Source organism: Spermophilus citellus, assembly GCF_964194105.1.
Source record: "Spermophilus citellus genome assembly, chromosome: X".
In the NCBI taxonomy this organism is placed as follows: Eukaryota; Metazoa; Chordata; class Mammalia; order Rodentia; family Sciuridae; genus Spermophilus; species Spermophilus citellus.
In genome coordinates, this window is record NC_138190.1 from 84,886,466 (window position 1) to 84,910,358 (window position 23,893).

At 32.5% G+C, this 23,893-nt stretch overlaps 1 protein-coding gene across 3 annotated transcripts in view; it reads left to right on the top strand.

The window, feature by feature from the left end:
• Window positions 1–23,893, top strand: part of DACH2 (dachshund family transcription factor 2) — a 548,049-nt gene that overhangs the window by 438,678 nt on the left and 85,478 nt on the right. For all 3 annotated transcript variants that reach the window (XM_081276418.1, XM_081276416.1, XM_081276417.1), the window contains exons 7-8: window positions 6,819–6,954; window positions 9,594–9,677. In XM_081276418.1, the coding sequence (XP_081132544.1) occupies window positions 6,819–6,954; window positions 9,594–9,677 (220 nt within the window). The remainder of the gene's footprint in view (window positions 1–6,818; window positions 6,955–9,593; window positions 9,678–23,893) is intronic.

The following is a 23,893-nucleotide window of genomic DNA, read 5'->3' on the forward strand; positions in this document are numbered from 1 at the left end:
TTAAAAATAAAAATAAAACATAAGACCTCCAAATATTTGTAGAATTATATACTATTTTCAGCTAAAACTCTCATACTCTGTTAGCTATATAATATCTATTCAGAAGCAGAAATCTGAAATCATTGGAGTAGTATTATTAAAAAATAGGCTCATTGCCTGTCTTTGAATTCTATTTTCAATATTTCTTGTTATGTGACATTAGACAAATTAATTAACCTAACTTCATCTCAATTTTCCTGTCTCCCAATGAAATGGGAATGCTAATTGTACTTACTTCACCTACTTCATAGATAATGTGATGCTAAGAAATAATGTAATGAGCGAAATAAAGTGATAATGTGATAATGTGATGAGAGAAAACATATAACACAGAACAGTGTTTGGCATGTAATAAATATTTAGTGTATATTAGCTAACATTATTTTATTTATTTCATGTTCCAGGATCCATGTAGAAATAGTAATAAGTAGGAATCAATATCATAGCCAAGGGGTATCCTGAGACAGCAATAGCTTCATATATATAGATTCTTCTGTGAATCTCTCATCAGTACCAGGATCAAGGGTGCCCCCACCATTGGATTCTGTTACAGGTATTTACCCCTTTCTCTAGAGAGCATTTGTTCACATTAATGGCACATTCCACAAAGGAAAAATTAAGGCCTGGTGATAGAGATGCCCATTTTAATATCAAATCTGACCTGATTTATGCTTTATTATAAATAATCTTTGAAAATTTATATCTGAATTATTCAGTCTTTAGTTTGGACTATAGGCATCTACATGCCACAGGAAAATACTAATAGACTTTTTTTCTATTTCTAATGTGTTATATTAGGCACTCAATAAATATTTGTCACATGAATGAATGAAAGCTAAGAATTTACTAGATGTTAAACTTTGGGAAGTGTTTACAACATAAACAATCATTATCAATACAGGCTTTAATTCCAAAAGTAGAAAAGACATTACAAGTTAAAAATAAATGTTTGTGATTATTATTATTATTACTTTCCCAGACACTAGTTTGAGAATATTTTTATGCCAAGCACATAATAACCTTTAATTCTAACTCAGATCCCTTTAGTGTTGGCTCGGCTATTAACATTTGTAGCTAATAACTAATGTAGCCATAATATGAATTGGAAATTGCATTATGGTCATTAGGCTTGAAAGACTATTCATCCTTTAATTATATCAAATTTCTAAAAGCAAATGTATGTAAAATACTTGACTGGTATGAAAGTTTATTACATCAAAATTCTAAAGACAAAATTATATAAAATACCTGACTGGTCTGAAAGTTTATTCCCTATTTCATATTTCAGAGTATAATATGACATTTTCCCCCTGTATTTGTGGGACACTTTGTAATGTCAGTGTACCAAAGTTTTCTCTGATAAATAAATTTAAGATTTTTAAGTAGAAAGTGATTATTTGGCTGTTTACCAATGCCATCTGATTAGCTGTGTTTTTTGTTTCACTGAGCAGCTGGCAATTAATGAATTGATAGGAAATGGTCACACGGCAGTGGCATTAGCATGTGAACATCTGGTATTAAAATTAGTCAACACAGAGCAGGGTTTTGTGATAACTCAAATTCACTGAAAAAAATCACTACTTGAATCTTATTTGAAGGTCTCTATGGAAAGACAAAGCTATTAGTATCTTTTACAACTTGAGATGAAGATACATTGAATGAAAATTGAAGGTCGTTTGTGTTTGTTTGTTTGTTTGGGGGTGGGTGGGTGGCAGACTTCCAAGCCTACAACATAATTTGGAAGCTATGCATTTTTCCTTGAATATCGATTCTCCCACTTCAGACCATTCACATGCTATGATTATGAGCAGATATTATGGATGATTCCCTTCATCTCTCAGCTTCTTCCTCAACAAGCTAATCACACTGAAGAGGTGAGAGGGTCTTTTTTCCAAACATCACATAGGTCACAAATAGGGTGTACCTATGAGTTTAGATTTTTTTATGTGTTTCAGGTGCAACTACAAACTGGCATTATTTCTTATGCACAGTATTATGTTACCTTTTTAAATCCAAGATTAAATTTTGCCTTCAAAATCACTGTAGAATGAAACCTCCCAATATCCAGAGTTATGTTTTCTGAGTGGTAAGTTATTTAATTACTTTTGGAGAGGAAGTATTATAGATTCACTGTTTAATGAACTAATATAGATAGATAGATAGATAGATAGATAGATAGATAGATAGATAGATAGCCAGTTTTTCCCACCTGAGTTCTTAGAAACTGCTATAATTGGTGATTGTGGAAAACAGAGTAATTCTTAAATTGGTTCATAATGTCACACAAAGTGTCATGCTTTTAATCGTATTCAAAAATAACAACTTTGAACATCAAATTTTTCTCTAGAATTAGGGGCAAAGCAAATTAATAGTAACAATGCAAACTTTTTTCTTTCTCCATCCCTTATTTTATTATTAAAGCCTGTCAACTTACAATCTGCTCTCCTTCTGCAGAACTCTTGTGATAGTACAGAAGGAGCACATCGATTGAATATGAAATATCAAGACAAATACAGGAATAAAATAACTAGAATTCATATAAAATTCCAAAAGCCACTGCTCAGCAATGAAATGCCATTCAATCCTTTAGGAACTCATTAATCGATTAACATTTAGAACAGTAATTACAGGGAGAGTTGAATTCAAGTTAAATAAAATTAAAAAGACCAATTATGTATTATATAATCCCACTGAATACTTGATAAGGATCAATAAAGTAAAGTACCAGAGGCAACGAGTCAACATTAAAAGAGTGAAACACATGTGCATGTACATATAACACACATGATAGAGATGTTTAATACACATATATTGGTGCTTCATAAACTCGGGGTATGCCATCATATTTCCAAAGAGGAAAAGGGATATATTGACATGAAATAAATGATCTCTATGAAAATGGTGAGTTGATACTTTATTGGCAATAAACTGAATCTTAAACCAAATTGAGTGTGATAAACCTGCATTTTCGAAGAATTGTTCCTGTTCTTTATGAAGAAAGAGTATATGCTTTCAAATGATTTAATATGATGAACATCTTCTACTATTTGTGATACCTCAAGACAAAGAAAATTGTATGATATAGGAGGTTAATGTATGTTCTAATTAATAAAAAATTCTTGAAGTATACAATACATGTTAGAATCTGAGTTGTTATTTAAGATTATTTTACTAATTGCAGGAGTAAATAGTAATTTGGTTGTTTTAGAATTATCAATTTTGGAAATCTTCCTTCTTTGCTTCTTTGAGTCTGGAGATTGCTGTGGTGTTTTAGAGGAGCTACAGCTGTTTTTGATGGGTCACAAATGAAATGCATGAAGAGTAAGTGGGTTGTAAAAGTCATAAATGCCACATAAAATGAAGTCATCAATGAGTTAAAACTGATTGGGGTTTTAGATATGCCATTTTCCTTTTTAAATGTCCTTATTGATTTGTTGCAAATACTGCTAACCCTGTATTTGGCAAATGGTGAGGACATTATTACTTGTGTTCTCATTTGTAATAAAACAGATTAACTTGCTGTGAAATTTTAACTAGGCTGAGACACAACAGTAACCACCTAATGAACCAAAACACATTGCAGTTAAGTAGCTAAATAGATGCATACTGATTATCAGGCTGAAAAATGAATGTTTACTTGTAAAGAAGACATTGTTCATAGAATTATCATTATTTTGAGAAGCAATTAAACATTCCAGTTCTGCACAGATTTTTTTTTTTTTTGACACAACTAATTCTAAATCAATATAAGATACTGGACTTCTTTAACATCATTTACATGGCAAAAAAAAAAAAGTCTGACCTCCAGGCTGCCTTAGGAAAATAATAACAAAAAACTAAACCCAGATTAAATTTAGAAAGGGCAGGGTACAAAACCTTAAAGCAAAACATTGTTTCATGTAAAATGTTACTGTCACTCTTAATATTGACTCTCCAAATCATGTTTTCAAAGTTAGTTTATATTTTATATAATGTATTGTTGAAAATGGCAAAAAGGGAATTTGAAGATAATTGATTCAAGCTTATATTTCTCAATCACATGCTAATTTTAAACATGTTGGGGAAATACCTTATTATAGCATTATATTTGTCTTGTTATGTATATAATTTTCTATTTGTGTTGATGTTCTTCCAGTCTTTCTTTACTAAGAATAAGCTTTCATTTTTTATTAGGCAGAGTGGACAAGACAAAGTATAATTGTCATTTGTATCCTCTTATTTTTACAAACTCTCTATTGTATGAATCACTGAAAAAAATTTCCATTTTTATTATGGAGGCATATAATGCTGCATGTGTGATTCTCTTTGGCTATTGTACAGTGTTTTGTTTCTTTAATTGTATTTTTGTACAGTAACTTCTGTAATTTTCCCTTATCCATTAATTGAGAGATCCATTGAATTATATACATATATATGTATATATATTACACACACACACACACACACACACACACACACACATATATATATATATATATATATGAAAATTGTCAGTGTTAGAATTCAAAGACAATTACTGAATGCTTTTCACTTTATGCACATATTTTGGTATGAATGAATGTGACTATAAAACAGTGAAAGAAAAAAAAGGGCTTCACATATGAAATTTTTTATTGTGGGTGTGAATGTGTATATGTATATACTATCTGAAGAATATGTTTTTAACCATAACAGTTTTGGTTGGCTTTCAGAACTAATGAACTTTTACTCTCTTAAAAAAATGAAAGGTTGTGGGGTGTGAGGGATGTATAGATATTCCTGTCCATCCCATATTATCCCTCCAAAAATGAGTAGAATTATTGTGGAATGAACTTGATCATTTTCTTCTAATTTATATATTGCTTTTGATTGTTCCTCAAATACATTACAACCAGATGTTTTCCTGTATACTAAATATAAATGAGTTGCATCAGCACATTTCTCTGCTTAAAATATTGTTTTTTAGGCATGACAATAGCTATGAAGTCTTTATACTGTATATTTACAATTATTACTATTTAATTAGTGCATAAAACTGAAACTACTATATGAAAAGTCTACAGTTCATTTCACAAAAATTATTGAATATTAACTAAATGCTAGGCAATAATGTAATACACCATATAATAATGAACATAATATATTGATGACTGTATTAGTGTTCTAATACTGCTAGAACAAATTAACACAAATTCAGTGGCTTAAAATAATACAAATTTATTATCGTACAGTTCTGTAGATCAGAAATCATAAATGGGTCTCTCAAGGTTAAAAGCAAAGTCCTGATAAAGTTACATCCTTTCTGTAGGTTTCTTGCCTTTTCCATTTTCTATAGGTCACTCATATTTATTGGATCAAAGCCCTTTTCTTCTACCATCAAAGGCAGCAAAGTTGCATCATTGTGATCCTCCTCTTCTGTCTCTTTTCTACTTTTAAGAAGCTTTTGATCATATTGGGAGCATCAAGATAATTTCCCAATATCCAATATGATCTCTCTATATCAATATTCTGAATGACCACTCCAACAGTCCTTTTGGTCATATAATGTAGTATATTCACAGGTTTTGACAATTAAGATGTGGAATAGACATCTTCAGAGAAAGGGTGGCATCATTCTGCCTGTTGAAATGATAGACATTGCAAAATGTTCACAACAGCTAATGAAATAATAACTTTTAATTCTCATGTCATTATATTTGCATTAAACAATCACTGTTTTTCTTTAGGGGGTTTATAAATTTTGGGCCTCATGCAAAATCAATATGAAAATGAACATGTACATTTTCAATAAACTAATTAAATAAACTAATTCTTGATACTATGATGATTTGAATACTGATGTTGTAATTATAGATAATTAGAATATTTAATTTAAGAAATGTATTATGAATGAATTAAATATTTTATAGAATAAATATTCCCTGCCCCAGCATGTCTATCATTCATTCTTATTACATATGTGTACAAACATTGCAATTTGATTATTTTATTGATCAAATTAACTGAAATGATGCAGTATTATTCAATAATTTCTCATGCATAAATATGGCAAATAACATCAGTGTTTTATAACAATGTTTATAATCTCAAAAGTCTTGAAAGCCATAGCAGATAGAAATGTATAAAAATATTTTCTTTTAATTCAAATTAATCATTTAAAACTATACAAATCTAAGTGATACAAAGGAACTGACAGTATCTGTTTGAATAAAACCCATCATTGTGTTCTGTGACTATAAAAACAATTAATATAATTCAGCACCAGTTCCTGATGTCTAACAGAAAAAAAAATGTATATCATAGCCATGATTTTTGTGCAGAAAAATTAAGAATGTACTAAGTTGTCACTATTTATGAGTTTTCCCCGGGGCTTTCAGCTCTTTACATCATGTAGATCTTCTTTTTAGTCAGATAGTAGTATCATGCTCCAGGCCTTGTTATGAATTTTACATCTTTCAAGAAACTTACAATAATAACTTTCATTACATACCTAAGTTTACAATTATTTATTATTGTTCTAGAAAAGGAAATGGAAATTAACTTTTCTTGAGTCTCCTACATGTACCCAGAATGTCTTTGAACTCTTTTGCTTTCTGTTACTTAACTCTTACAATATCCCATTAAACACACAATAATGGAAATATGTTTTTGTCTAAAGATTTATATTTAAGACCAATTACTGTGGATATGTCCACACACTTTCAGGATAAGAGGTCAACATTTCAAATCTTATAGACTCAACCATCTTGAAAAACTTGGCATACACATGGCATTTCCTTTTATGTTTTCTTTTGTGTCAGGAGCGGATCCCAGAGAGCCCTTCTCCTGCTCCCTCCCTGGAAGAGAGCCATCGCCCTGGGAGCCAGACCTCTTCCCACCCCAGTAGCAGTGTGTCCAGCTCTCCCTCTCAGATGGATCATCAGTCAGAGAGAATGGGTAGGTATTTTTGTTGAAATAAGTAATGGAATATATTTGTTCAGTAAATTCCTCATTAGGCAATGGATAGGGGAGAAAGAAGCTGAAGAAGTTGACACTTCCTTAACATACATGGCTTTTTGAAGTGGTCACTTTTTATTGCTGAAACAACATGACCAACAAAAAGAAACTTAAAGTGTCAGAAATTTGTTCTGTGCAAAGATATTTCTGTATTGTATCATACAATCTCATGAGAACAATATCATAGGATTGTTGGTAGAATATGTTAGCTCAATGTTATGTTGTTAGGTAAGAGCTATTGCATTATAATACATTAGCATTGCATTATTCATAGCATTATTTGGGATAATGGAAGGTAAAATATTCTTTTGGCAGCTCATCTTTTAAGAGTGATTAAAAAGTAATGCAATATATAATAGACCACAGTCTTAAAAATTTGGATCACAAATATTGAACATGCTTTTCTCTACATTTTTTATTTTTTTCAGAAATCTTACACCATAGACAATATTCTAGAAAATTGTAGTACAATGGTGTATCAGACACTTAAATATAGCCATAGGTGTAACAGTAGATATAATATCCTGAGTATGATGTATAGTCACCATGAGTTTCTTTATGATATGGAAACGATTATCCTCCTGAAGACTACACTGTATTTTTGGAGGTCTTATGGGATAATATGTGTAAAACATTTCAGAAGTTTGAAAAGCTAAGGAAATATGAGGTGATAAATATTACTTTTCTACATGTGACTTTACCTTGACTGTTTATCATCTCCTACTATTAGATATCACTCATATATACAGAAATTACTGGGTACATTCAGCTGTAACTCATTCTCATTTAATATACAGTAATTATGGATTAACTGACCTAGGTAAACTCTTCATTAATTTTCTATATGTATACAAATCAATTTTCTATATGTCTGTTTTCTTTAAGGAAATCACATTTTCTTTTCTTTTAGTTTTAGTATGGGTATGTTAGGTGTACTTTATGTATGCAAATCTCATAATAGTGACTGATTCCAGGCTTTCCAAAATAGTGTGTGTGTGTGTGTGTGTGTGTGTGTGTGTGTGTGTGTGTGTTAATGGAGGAGATAAATTTACAGGATTTCAGAAGGTATTCAGTTCTGCTTTTGTTCTGGAGAAGGATGAAGGCAATTTCTCCCTTGTGGAAATTAACCCAAGTCTCACTTAGGCTGCCAAAATTATACATTTTTTTGTAGATTTCTAGCTTCATAATGCATTTTTTGATTCTTAAATCTGGCTCTATATTATAATCACTAGTACATATTTTTACAACTATGGATGTTCAGGCCAAACAGTCTGGGTTTGATTCACCTGGTCTCAAATATAGCTGGGGTAGCAGTGTTTTGATTTGCTTTTTATTATCTCCTCAGGGGATTCTAAAATGCATACAGATTTAAGAAACAGTGAAGTAGAGCTTGAGGATTATGGCCCTAAGGTGAAAGTTTAATTCCTGAAAGAGGTGAACAAGGTTTTTAGCTTTACTCTGTTCTATGAATAAAAACTACCTGGTTCTTACAGTTTTATATATGACTGATTCAAGGGGGTCTAGGTAAGACAAGAGGCTACAGCTGAATTATTACTGATGAACCAAGAAACTAAATTTCACACTATGCTGTTGGGATAATCCTTTTATTGTTGAAGGTGCAGGATAGTGAAAGAAAGGGGGGGGGGAGGGATATACACACAAACACACACACACACACACACATATATATATATATATCTATAGAGACAGAGATGTAGATATAGATGTAGATATATAGTATTGTTTATTGAGTGCTGGCTAAAAGCAGAGCACATAAAGATATATACTTAGTGAATAGAATAGTTAGCTCATGTTTAGAAGTAAAATCAAATATTTCCAAAAAATCATAATATATTACAAAAAATCTTGAAAACATAGTACATTTCTAATTCATATGACAGTAATTAAACTCTATATGTACATTCTATAGTTGTTCAAGCATGATAAAAAGGTGATTTATAAATGAGTACAATGTTTTGGTGTTTCTTGGCTTTAAAGTGACCGTATCTTATATATAAAATTTTAATAAAATATAAATATACAGTTGAAAAGACAAACTCAGAAAATTAGCATGATTTTTCTCTTTCAATATAGATATACTGTGAAGAATTGCAATAGTTACCAGAAAGTTATATTTTATCTATTAGTTTTTCAATTTGTGATATTTGAAAAAAAGTTTCCACAATAAATTAAATGTAAAATTACTTTTAACATTTATTTATATGATATATTAAAGGATGGATTATTTCCAGAAACATTTTGGGAAATATGTTATTAATGATGGAATTAAATAGATTGCATATAGATTTTAAAAGATAAGCTATTTTAAATGATCCAAATAATATGTTGGCAATTATATAAGTGCTATATATTAATTTTACTATAAAATTGAAATGGTTAAATATCTTATTAATTTTTAAATTATATGAACATAAGACTAATAAAAAAGTTATACTGTTACAGAGCTACAAGTATATAAAAATCATGTTATTAGAGAATATTATCCATTTATGTGAAGCTCTTCTGCCTTTCTTGGTATTTTGCATCAAGAATTACTCAGTTACATCTCTTATTTATAGTTATGATGCCCAACAATAGAGAGGAACTTATTGTTGATCATGATAATGGACCAACCATCAAAAAATTCCAAAGGGATAATAAAGGTAAAATGATTTTTGCTTATTTGATGTACATATAAATATCAGATACTAGCTCAATTAACATATCAGTTTTGTATATTGTATCCATGTTTCCTAATTCAGAATAAATATATATATGGCTTTGGGTAAATTGTTTTAGTAGTAAAAAATGTATTTTCCTGAAGTTTGTTTATTAATATTATAATTTACCTATCTACCTGAAAAATTTATGTGCATGTGGTCAAAAATCTCACCCTAAACACTTTCATTATAACTACTCATAGACATGTGATGCCTCTCTTTGTGTATGTATGTACATAAACATACATACACACACATATACTTTTATTATCTAAATAATTCACCATTTGTTGTTATATTTACAAAAACTGAGTTGGTATAATGGGGTAAAACTGCTTTCCTCAACCCTCAAAAGCAATCTAACTTGATCATTTCAAATGGAAGCTGTTTTAATAAATATTTTTGTTGCTGTGTCTTAAAGGCCTAACTAGAGAAATTTTAAAGGAGGAAAAGTTTATTTAGGGACTCACATTTTCAGATAGCCGACTCCATTTCTCTGGGCTGAAGGGGAGGCACAACTTCATGCCAGAAGGATGTAGAGGAGGAAAGCAACTGGGGGCTGGGGACATCTCTTCAAGAAGAAAGGGAGGAGAGGGAGGGAGGGAGGGAGGGAGGGAGAGAGAGAGAGAGAGAGAGAGAGAGAGAGAGAGAGAGAGAGAGAGAGAGAGAGAGAGTTCTCTCCTCACTGTGACAAATATAACCCCCAAAGACATGCCTCCAGTGACTCACCTCCACTCAGCCACACTCTATCTGCCTACCTGCCTACTATTGCCACACAGATAACCCCTGTCAGTGAATCAATGCACTGATTAAGTTAAAGTTCTCATAACCCAATAATTTCACCACTAAGCTTTCTTGTATTGTCTCACACATAAACCATAACAAAAGCTTATAAGGTTAATCTACCAAGTATTTATCCGGAATACAAATAAATATGACCTCAACATGGCTTTTAATCTGCCAAGGTGCAGGTGTTATCTCTGTGCAGTACCCAGTTTTGTCTTAGGATATCTGTTTAAAGAAGGTAAGGAGAGTAAGAATTTCAAAGGGATGCTCTTCTGAAATGAAAACTGAGCACAACTTTGTTTAAAAGGTTACAAAGATAGGAGAAAAGGAAAATATATAATCATGTTATCGACCATCATTATTGCTGTTGTCATTAGTTATACTATAGCTAACATGTAACTTATCAGATTTGTAGATGGTCTGACAATTTTAGTACAGTTAGGGAATCTCCACCAAAGATGCTTATAATATGTAGAAAATATTCCATGAGCTGAACAGTTAAGGGAATTTTTTTCTTTCTTCTTTAGGCTAAACTTGCTTCATAATTACCTAGATGAGCATTTTAGTCGGAATTTGGAATAGTGTATGATTTTAATTTCATCGATCCATGGTTGGTTTCCTTGCCACATGTTTTGTCTTTTCTTAGCCAGACACTGAAACGCTATACCCTCTGGGGCTCCAAAATGCAAATGATTTATTTCAGAATAGTTGTCAGAATAGAAAAAGTCAGGTTCAGTATATTAAACTACCCAAATTCTTATACAGGTAATGAAATTCTAGTTAAAGATAAAGCTTCATTCATAACCCAGCAACAATTTGTTCTGGAGAGCCCTTTTCTACCATACCATGACTATTTGAAGGGCAGCTTAGTAGTAAAGCACTTTTCCAAGGAAAATCTCAAGCTGTACATGACACATATGATTCCATTGGAACTGTAAACTCCATAAGTCAAAATGGCATTTAGGACTGGTTATATGCTGCAGAGCTCAAGTATACACTGTTGTGTCTTATGAAACATCAGTTGAAGCCTTGGTACAGATGTATGATAACTGATTTTCATAAAATACACAGTGGCATTTATTGGCATTTCTGAATCTCTTGCTGTAGAATGGTGCAGCTTTATACATTTCAATCAAATAGGTTGGTCACACATCTTGATGAGGATATTAATAAACAGGAGTGGTGTATTAAACTGCACCCCAGTTATGGTGAAAACTTTATTTTTCAAAAATTTTCTGTAGTTGTAGATGGACAACATTCCTTTATTTTCCTTTATTTTTATTTTTATGTCGTGCTAAGGATCCAACCCAGTGCCTCACACATGCTAAGGAAGTGCTCTGCCAACGAGCTACAGCCCTAGCCTGGAAAATTTACTTTTTTTTTTTTTTTTTAAATTTTTAATATTTATTTTTTAGTTCTCGGCGGACACAACATCTTCGTTGGTATGTGGTGCTGAGGATCGAACCCAGGCCGCACGCATGCCAGGCGAGCGCGCTACCGCTTGAGCCACATCCCCAGCCCGGAAAATTTACTTTTAAATGAGACTTTCTATAATCAAGTTCTATCAGTTATATTTGGTTTAGTTAGACAAAATATATTTTAGTAAAATAGATTTTAGATGTTTAAAGGGAACAAATTAAAGTAGAAGTTTCAACATTTATTAAGTATGACAAGTAAGCAGTTCATGCAACTGTGGAAAACATATGTTTTCACATCTGTTTTGAATAATATCATCATAATTTAAAAAATGAGTTGTAGCTCATGAAATTATAAAATGCCTACTTTGTTATTATGAAAAAAATTTATAAAACTGACAAAGTAGTGATAAAGTCTGCTTCACACAGCCCACCTCCTTCTTCACTTTGTAAAGTGGGGTGATAGTGCAATACACTCTAAAATTATAATTTGCATTTTGCATTAGTTTAATATGCATATGTATAAAAGTATATATAATCTATATTTCCTGATAGCAATGTCCATTTCAACTGAATCCAATATGAATTATCAAACTGTACATTTTTAGTTTCAAATCAACTGTTTTAGTAAAACTGGTCAGTTCCATCAAGCCTTTGTTTTTATTTTTCTACAGACTTTGTCAAATAAATTAACTGAATCAATTTAATGTTATGACATTGTTTTACATGGTCTTTAAAAGTCAGCTCTGGCATACTGTAGAGTATAGAAATTTGGACTATCCATTCTATTTTACTCATGCAGTGGCAAAGGCACGAAGCAAAACTGGTCTCTCAAACTGCTAGCAGGAAATGGTCTTCAGTACTTTTTTGTTTGCTAACAACTGTGTTTATCGAAAATTTTCTATGTGCAAGATTGCCCAAAGTACACTGATAATAAAATTTGATATTATATAGAAATTGTGGAATAATAAATTTGTCTTTAAGGCTAAGACTGGAGCCCACTGAAATATTTCCTTTTATTGTTTTATTTTTGTCAAATATTTAAGTAGTTAATTATAGTTATATATAATATTAGGGTTCATTTTGACATAATTATACAAGCATGGAATAAAATTTGCTCCAATTCAGTCCCCAGAATATCTTCTTTTTCTCCTCCCCCTTCCCCTGTCCCCTTTTCTCTATTCTACTGATCTTTCTTATTTTATTTATTTTTTTTAATTGGAGAATTATGGATATTCACAAAAGTAAAATTCACTGTGGTATACTCATATATGTACATATAAAAGTTAGTCAGATTCATAACACTGTTTTCACAATCCCATCCTTCCTCCCTTCCTCCCTTCCCTTCATTTCCCTTCATTTACTCCACTGCTCTTTCTTCTTTCTTGTATTTTTAATCCCCCCTTATTTTGGATTAGTTTCCACGTGTCAGAGAAAACATTCAACCTTCGACTTTTGGGGACTGACTTATTTCCCTTGGCATGATAGTCTCCATATCCATCCATTTACTGGCAAATGCCACAAATTCATTCTTCTATATGGCTCAGTAATATTCCCCTGTGTATATGATCCACATTTTCTTTATCCATTCGCCTATTGAAGGGCACCAAATTGATTCTATAGATTAGCTATTGTGAATTAAGCTTCTATGAACATTGATGTGGCTGTGTCACTCTAGTAAGCTGATTTCAAGTCCTTTGGGTACATGATGAGGAGTGTGATAGCTATGTCATATGGTTGTTCCATTCTTAGTTTTCTGAGGAATCTTCATATTGCTTTCCAGAGTGTTTGTATTAATTTGCTCTCACACCAATAATGTATGAGTGTACCTTTTCTCCCATATCCTTGCCAGCATTTATTAGTTGTATTCTTTCTTTATTTTTTCTTTTTATCTATAGATGACAGTAAAGTATATTTTGATATACATACATGGTGTATAACTTATTCTAATCAGGATCCCATTTTTTTTGTCATTGTATCTTATGTGGTTATTATTTATATTCTTGATAATTGCCATTCCAAGTGCAGTGAGACGAAATCTCAATGTAGTTTTGATTTTCATTTCTCTAACTTCTAGAGATGTTGAACATATTTTTATATATTTATTGGCTATTTGTATTTCTTCGAGAAGTGTCTGTTTCGTTCTTTTGCCCATTTGTTAATTGTTTGTGTGTGTGTGTGTGTGTGTGTGTTTGTGTGTGTATTAAGTTTTTTGAGTTCTTTATCTATTCTGAGTATTAATTCCCAAGGAGTAGATGGCAAAGATCTTCTTTATCCTGAAGTCTCTCTCGGCCTGCATCCAACTGTTTTCTTTGATATGCATAGCCTTTTTAATTAGATGTCTTCCCACTTGTTGATTCTTGGTCTTATAAAATGAGTTCACAGGCTACAGATGAATAGATAATAATTTTAATATCCTTTAAACATAAGAATCTAAACTATTTCTCATGTAAAACATAAGTATTACCATATTTCTATGCACACATTTCAGCTTGGTAGATGTTTGTGGCTATATCCTGGCATTATAATAATTTAAATATGCTCTATTCAATTAGTTGTTTTTTTCTTTATTCCTGAGATATTCTTAGATACTCTTTGATATTCTTAGATAATCTATCAGATGTAGTAACATTTCAGACTATGCAGGTGTTTGGAAATGTTTGGTGATCTTGTTTACAATAGAAAATGTATTTTCTGAACATTATTATTTTCTAAGAGATATTAATGTGTTAAATCAGTTAAAATTCAAATATAATTACAAATGTTCTCTATGATGAACTTAAAATATGTAAAGTGAAAAATATAATTTGGTTATATAATATAATCTGTGGTTCTAAATTAAAATGAGAAAAGCAAGAAACATCTGACTACATTTTCTTTAAATTACCTTTATATAAAAAATTTATTTAGAATCTGTTATAGAATCATAGTGTGTTACAAAACCGAATTCTTGTAACCTTCTCCAGGTTTCTCTCAATAACAATATCTTCTGTAAATGTAATATAGTAACAAAAGCACAAATTTTACTTTGGTCTGATCCACAACTATTTATTAGTTCACAGTTTATTGTGATTTCATTGGTGTGCATGTGTCCTTCTATGGAATATTATCACGTGTATATTTGTATAACTGTTACCAAAATCAAGGGTTATTCTATAAACATATGAGTATCTCATGGAGTGGGGATATTGCTAAATGTTAAAGTGCTTACCTAGCTTGCCTGAGGCCTCAAATTCAATCTCAAGAACTGCAAAAATCCAATCAAAACAAAATCAACAAATAAGAAACACAGGGGTATCTCTTCTGCTATTCCTTGTCTTACACACATTCTGCCTCCTTGACATCTAATACTTGAAACCACTAATCAAATAGCCATGTCTAGCTTTCCATAATTCTGATAATATTCTATGAATGGAACCATACAGCATGTGAACTCTGGTGATCAGCTTTTTTCATTTGGCATAATTCTAATGTTATCTGTTCAAATTGTTATCTAGGTCAATTTTTCTTTTTCTTGACAAGTAGTATTCCTCGTATAGATATAAAACAGTATGTAAACATTTATCCATTTGGGGATGACTGTTTCTGGCTTTGGACTATTATGAATAAAGCTTCTGTGGTCATTTATGAATAATTTTGTTTCAATAAACTCTTAATTTCTATAGAACAAATCCCTAAGAGTGCAATTGGTTGGCTATATAGTTGGTGTGTATTTAGTTTGATGAGAAATTGAAAATATTTTAGAGTGGCTGGCCATTTTATTTACCTCTCATCAGCATATGAGTAGTTCAGATTGTCTCCATCCTTGCCAGCATTTCTTGTGGCCATTGTTTTTTGGCTTTTAGTTGTTCTTAAATTATGCGCAGTGATAGATCCTTCTGGTTCAAATTTGGATTTTCCTAATGGTTTGTGAAATTGGACCTCTTGTGCCTATATCCTCTTTGTTGAAATGTTTCTTCTGCCTTTTTCTAATTTTGTAATTTATTTTTTTGTTTTTATTATTATTGAATGTTCAACGTTCTTTATATATTCTACATATATGTCCTTTTTCAGATATGTGGTTTGTAGATATATTTCCCATAGTGGGGTTCTTTTTCTTATTTTTTTTTTTGTACAGGGCATTAAACGCAGGGGTACTTATACTGAGACACATCCCCATCCCTTTTTTATATTTTATTTAGAGGAAGGGTATTGCTGAGTTATGTAAGGCCTCACTAAGTTACTGAGGATGGCTTTGAACTCCCAATTCTCCTGCCTCATCCTTAGGAGCTGCTGGGATTATAGGTGTGTGCCACTGCACCCGGCTGGTACTTTTGGGTCAAATCTAAAACCTTTTCACCTATGTCTGGGTCTTGAGGGTTTACTCTTGGGCTTCTTTTTCCTGTAAGATTTAAGGTTTGATTCCTTTAAGACTATGATCTCAAAATTGGCATTGTTTGGTTTTGGCTGGGCAGTCAGTCATTTGAGGAAACGATACTTTTCCTGTATTGATTTGCTTTTGTACCTTTGTAAAAAGAAGTCAATAATCTGTTCTTGTGGAAGGCTATTTTTTGGTTCTCTATTCCATCTATCTGTATCTATCTCTCTTTCATGACTGCAGTCTTACTTATTGAAAGTACATAGTAAGATTTTTTAAAAACATATAATTATCCCTTCTACTTTATTCTTTATTTTTCAAGGATGTTGTGGCAATGTAAGAGTCTGGGCTTTTTGTGTATTTTAAAGTGAGCATATATTTACAAATGTAGTTGCTTGGGTTTTCATAGAAATTACACTAAACGTACATATTTGAGGAGAATTAACATCATTACTGTGTTTTATTACAATCTATGAACACAGATGTCTTTCCACTATTATAGATTTTCTTGGATTTCTTTCATCAGCAAACTTTACTTTTGATGTACAAGTCTTGTACACATTTTGTTAGATTCATGCCTTTTTCAGCATTTGAATAGTTATAATTATTTTTGTATTTATAAATTAAGCTTCTGTCTTGTGGCATGTAAAAATATTGTTAATTTTTATATATTGATTTTATAAACTGTCATTTTACTTAACTTTACTTATTAGATCTGTATAGAATTTTCTACAATCAAACCATGCCATGTGCAAATGGAGACAGTTTTATTTCTGCCTTTTTTATTTGTATTCTCTTATTTTTTTAGTTAATTTAATATGCTGCCTAGGATGTCCAGTAATATGTACGAAATCATGAAATTGGACATCCTTCACTTGGTCCTGGTTTCAGAAGAAAAATATTGTCAGTTTTTCAACATTATATATGATGCCAGCTGTGCATGTTTTGTAGGTGTCTTTATCATATTGTAGTTATTTATTTTTATTGCGAATTGAGATTTTTTTTCATGAATGTGAATTGGATTTTGTCAAATGTTTTTTCTGTGTATGTTGATAGCATCACATGATTTTTCTTCTTTTACATATTGATATAGTGAAATTGATTAATAGATTTTCCAATGTTAATCTAGGTTGCATACCAGGAATTTATCACATTTGGTCATTATTTATAATTATCTTTTATCCATTGTTAAGAGTTGGTTTGCCAAAAAATTTGTTGGAAATTGTGAATCTATTATCAGGAGTTATATTGGATGCAGTATTGTTTTTCTAATGGTTTTGTCTGTATTTAGTATAAGAGAATATTTGCCTCACAAAGCAATTTTGAAGTGTTCCTTTGTCAATTTTTTGGAAGTAATTATGTAGAATTTTTTAAATGGTTGGTAGAAATATTAATTGAAGTCCTTGTGCCCAGACATTTCATTTTGGGAATTTTCTTAAATTTTGGTTTCGATTTCCTTAAAAATAACAAGAATACTTAGACTACTTTCTCATGTTGAGAAAGATTTACTAGTTTTCCTTATTGAGGAGTTGTTGTATTTCATCTAACTTGTAGAATTTATATGTTTATTATTTTTCTTTGCTTGTGGTGTCTTCAAGATCTTTAGTAGTACCTTCTGTTTGAATATTGATATTGCCAATTTGTGTTTTCTCTTTTTTCTTGTAATTTTAGCCAGAGGTTTTAAAGTTATCTTTTCAAACAATCAATTTTTGGCTCTGATTTTCTTTATCTCCCCTGTTTTTACTACTTCTTTGATTTCTAACCTTGAGTTTGTTTTTCTCCCTTTCTGCTTGCTTTGAATTTATTTCACTCTTATTAAAAACTTTGTTAAAGTGGGAATTACGTAACTGATTTGACCATTTTCCCTACATTAATATAAGAATTTAGTGCCATAACATTTCTTCTTAGATCTGTTTGGCTGAGTTCTAGCAATTTTGGTACATATTCGTTTTAATTTAGTTCAAAGTGTTTCATACATTTTTTACTTTTGATCTTTCTGTTTTTTCTTATTCTTTTGAATGTTAAATGATTCCTTCCTTTATCATTTCTTTATTGTTTCAAAAAATTTTAGGCCATTCATTTAGGGTAGTTCTTTTGATCATGTTTTTGTCTTTCATTTGTAAAGAATATTTTTACTGGCTACCCAATACTGAGCTGATGGCTATTTTTTTCAGCACATGGAAAACATAGTACCACTTTTTTTAGTCTCCATGATTCTGAGAAGAAATCTACTGCTATTTAAATGGTGTTTCCATTGAGAGCTAAGGGTTTACTTCTCCAGCTGCTTTCAAGACTTTTTTAGTTTTGGAAGTTTGATTACAGTGTTTGTCTGTGGAGATTTCTTTAGCTACATTCTGTTTCAGATTCCTTAGCTTCTTGAATCTGTAAGTTATTTTGTAAAAACAAATTTGGAAAATTTTCAGCCCTTTTTCTTTGAGTACTTTTGCAGCGTTATCTTCTTTCTTTTCTCCTTCTCTGATTTGAGTGACACAAAATATCATATTTTGTAGTGTAGTTCCATGTGCTTCTTGAAGTCTCTTTTACTTTTACTTTATAAGGTGGATTTCTTCCTGTTGTTCAGAAAGTGCAATTTATATTTTTCTCTCTTATGTTTACTAATTCTTTTTTTGTGCTCTCCCATCTGACATTGAATACATCCATTGAGTTTTAAAAAACTTCTTATAGTTTTCTATTTTAAAAGTTTCATTTGTGTATTCTTGATATTTTCTTTTTTGTGACTTTCTATTTATTTACAGAGATCTTTCTGTTATTTCATTTGTTTCATGAAATTCTTGTAATTGCCCATTGAAGTAATTTTATAGTGGGTGCTTTAAAATCCTTTTTAGATAGGTCCAGCCTCTGTGGAATCTTTCCATTGGTGAATTTTAATTATCTTTTGGCATTTAAATTGACAGATTCCCCATTCATTCTTGATAACTGTCTTCTGATTGAAATGTAAATGTTTAGTAATTATGGAATTTAATTTTATATAAATAATGTAGGTTAATGGTGTTTCACTGCTTCATTTCCACTGTATATTGCTAGGAGTCCAAATATTACCAGAGCTGGAATGTTCCCCCTTTATTGCCCAGTGTGGGTAGGAGTTCAGACTGTTCATTCTGCTTATATTGCATTTTTTGGAAAGGGGCATATGTTTTCCATATTGTCTCTTCTTATATGGCAGGACCAGGATGTGTCACCTCATTCTCCTTGAGCAGTAGTGAAAATTTTTACTGCTTAATTTTTCCTTTATAATACCTCCCTAGAAGAGAAGGCAAAGAATACTAGATAGAGGGGAAAAGACCAAGCTTGCCATGTAGTCTCTATTGACTCTGTGTTTGAGGGTGTTAACCTTAGGTCTGTAAACATTAATTAAATCCTGAATCACTACTAAGCCTTCTCTGACAGCACCATCTTTACTAGGGTAAAAGAAAGTGAATGGAACTACTGTATTCCACTAAGGCCTGGCAAATGTGAAATTTACTCATCCTACTTGGCCTTTGTTAATATGCTAGGAGATAGACCACAGATTTTTTGTCATATTTGGCTTAAGTACAACAATTATTTTCAGCAAGTTTTCAATTGGCTAAGTTCCCCATTTCTGGTCAGTTAGCTAGAAATGACATTTTTGTGGTGATGGGGATTGAACCCAGCCAGAGCCTCATGCATGTGAGGAAAGCACTCTGCCAACTGAGCTATATCGCAAGCCCAAAATGATGTATTTTATTGAGGATCTTTTTGTGTGTTCCCACTGGAATTTCTGGATTGCCATTTTCCATGAACTAGTTTAGGATTAAAAAAAAAGAAGAAGAAGAAACAGGATAAGCCTGGAGCAGTAGTGCACACCAATAATCCCAATGGCTCAGGGAGCTGAGGCAAGAGGATCCCACGTTCGAAATCAGCCTCAGCAATTTAGGAAGGACCTAAGAAAACCAATGAGACCCTGCCTCTAGATGAAATATAAAAGAAAGCCTTGGTATGTCGCTCAGTGATTAAGCATGCCTGGGTTCAGTCTGTGGTAACAACAACAACAACAAAAGAAGAAAAGGCCTGGGATGTCTGGACAGTATATTACATTTTGTTGTGTATTATTTTATTTTTACATTTTGTTCTTTTTACTTTATATTTTTTATTGTTGGTTGTTCAAAACATTACATAGTTCTTAATATATCATATTTCACAATTTGATTCAAGTGGGTTATGAACTCCCATTTTTACCCCGTATACAGATTGCTGTATCACATCAGTTACATTTCCATTGATTTACATATTGCCATTCTAGTGTCTGATGTATTCTGCTGTCTATCCTATTCTCTACTATCCCCCTTCCCCTCCCCTCCCCTCCACTCCCCTTTTCTCTCTCTACCCCCTCTACTGTAAATCATTTCTTCCACTTGTATTATTCTTCTCTTACCCCTCCTTTCCTCTTATATGTAATTTTGTATAACCCTGAAGATCACCTTCCATTTCCATGCGATTTCCCTTCTCAATCCCTTTCCCTCCCACCTCTCATCCCTGTTTAATGTTAATCTTCTTCTCAAGCTCTTCGTCCCTACCCTGTCCTTGGTTACTCCCCTTATATCAAAGCAGTCATTTGGCATTTGTTTTTTAAGGATTGGCTAGCTTCACTTAGCATAATCTGCTCTAATGCCATCCATTTCCCTCCAAATTCTATGATTTTGTCATTTTTTAAAGCAGAGTAATACTCCATTGTGTATAAATGCCACATTTTTTTTATCCATTCATCTATTGAAGGGCATCTAGGTTGGTTCCACAATCTTGCTATCGTGAATTGTGCTGCTATGAACATCGATGTAGCAGTGTCCCTGTAGCATGCTCTTATTAGGTCTTTAGGGAATAGACCGAGAAGGGGAATAGCTGGGTCAAATGGTGGTTCCATTCCCAGCTTTCCAAGAAATCTCCATACTGCTTTCCAAATTGGCTGCACCAATTTGCAGATCCACCAACAATGAACAAGTGTACCCTTTTCCCGGCATCCTCTCCAGCACTTGTTGTTGTTGGACTTCTTAATGGCTGCCAATCTTACTGGAGTGAGATGGTATCTTAGGGTGGTTTTGATTTGCATTTCTCTGACTGCTAGCGATGGTGAGCATTTTTTCATGTACTTATTGATTGATTGTATGTCCTCCTCTGAGAAGTGTCTGTTCAGGTCCTTGGCCCATTTGTTGATTTGGTTATTTGTTATCTTATTATCTAATTTTTTGAGTTCTTTGTATACTCTGGATATTAGGGCTCTATCTGAAGTGTGTGGAGTAAAGATTTGTTCCCAGGATGTAGGCTCCCTGTTTATCTCTCTTATTGTTTCTTTTGCTGAGAAAAAACTTTTTAATTTGAGTAAGTCCCATTTGTTGATTCTAGTTGTTAACTCTTGCGTTATGGGTGTCCTATTGAGGAATTTGGAGCCCGACCCCACAGTATGTAGATCATAGCCAACTTTTTCTTCTATCAGACTCCGTGTCTCTGATTTAATATCAAGCTCCTTGATCCATTTTGAGTTAAGTTTTGTGCATGGCGAGAGAAAGGGATTCAGTTTCATTTTGATGCAAATGGTTTCCAGTTTTCCCAACACCATTTGTTGAAGATGCTATCCTTCCTCCATTGCATGCTTTTAGCCCCTTTATCAAATATAAGATAGTTGTAGTTTTGTGGACTGGTTACTATGTCCTCTATTCTGTACCATTGGTCCACCCGCCTGTTTTGGTACCAGTACCATGCTGTTTTTGTTACTATTGCTCTGTAGTATACTTTGAAGTCTGGTATCGCTATACCGCCTGATTCACACTTCCTGCTTAGCATTGTTTTTGCTATTCTGGGTCTATTATTATTCCACATGAATTTCATGATTGTTTTATCTATTTCTACAAGAAATGCCTTGGGGATTTTGATTGGCATAGCATTGAACTTACAGAGAACTTTTGGTAATATCGCCATTTTGATGATGTTAGTTCTGCCTATGCATGAACAGGGTATATTTTTCCATCTTCTGAGGTCTTCTTATATATCTCTCTTTAGGGTTCTGTAGTTTTCATTGTATAGGTCTTTCACCTCTTTTGTTAGGTTGATTCCCAAGTATTTTATTTTTTGGGGGGATATTGTGAATGGAGTAGTTGTCCTCATTTCCGTTTCAGAGGATTTGTCGCTGATATACAGGAATGCATTTGATTTATGCGTGTTGATTTTATATCCTGCCACTTTGCTGAATTCATTTATTAGCTCTAATAGTTTCTTTTTTTAAATTATTTTATTGTTGGTTGTTCAAAACATTACATAGTTCTTAATATACCATATTTCACAGATTGATTCAAGTGGGTTATGAACTCCCATTTTTACCCCGTATACAGATTGCTGTGTCACATCAGTTACATTTCCATTGATTTACAAATTGCCTTTCTAGTGACTGATGTATTCTGCTGTCTATCCCATTCTCCACTGTCCCCCCTCCCCTCCCCTCCCCTCCCCTCCCCTTCTCTCTCTCCATCCCCTCTACTATAAATCGTTTCTTCCACTTATATAATTTTTCTCCTACTCCTCCTTTCCTCTTATGTGTAATTGTGTATAACCCTGAGGCTCACCTTCCAATTCCATGCAATTTCCCTTAACTCTCACTTTCCCTCTCGCCTATCATCCCTGTTTAATGTTATTCATCTTCTCCAGCTCTTCGTCTCTACCCTGTCCTTGATTACTCCCCTTATATCAAAGAAGACATTTGACATTTGTTTTTTAAGGATTGGCTAGCTTCACTTAGCATAATCTGCTCTAATGCCATCCATTTCCCTCCAAATTCTATGATTTTGTCATTTCTTATTGCCGAGTAATACTCCATTGTGTATAAATGCCACATTTTTTTAATCCATTCATCTATTGAAGGGCTTCTAGGTTGGTCTAATAGTTTCTTTGTAGACCCTTTTGGGTCTGTTAGGTATAGAATCATATCATCTGCAAATAGTGATAATTTAAGTTCTTCTTTTCCTATTTTTATGCCTTTAATTTCTTTCGTCTGTCTAATTGCTCTGGCCAGTGGTGAGAGAGGGCATCCCTGTCTTGTACCAGATCTTAGAGGGAATGCCTTCAATTTTTCTCCATTCAGAATGATGCTGGCCTGTGGCTTTTCATAGATTGCTTTTACAATGTTGAGGTATGATCCTGTTATCCCTAATTTTTCTAGTGTTTTGAACATAAAGGGATGCTGTACTTTGTCGAATGCTTTTTCTGCATCTATCGAGATGATCATATGGTTCTTATTTTTAAGTCTATTGATGTGGTGAATAACATTTATTGATTTCTGTATATTGAACCAGCCTTGCATCCCAGGGATGAATCCTACTTGATCATGGTGTATAATTTTTTTGATATGTTTTTGTATCCGATTCACCAGAATTTTATTGAGGATTTTTGCGTCTAGGTTCATTAGAGATATTGGTCTGTAGTTTTCTTTCTTTGAAGTGTCCTGTCTGGTTTAGGCATCAGGGCGATGTTGGCCTCGTAGAATGTATTTGGAAGTTCTCCCTCTTTTTCTATTTCCTGAAATAGCTTGAAAAGTATTGGTATTAGTTCCTCTTTAAAGGTTTTGTAAAACTCTG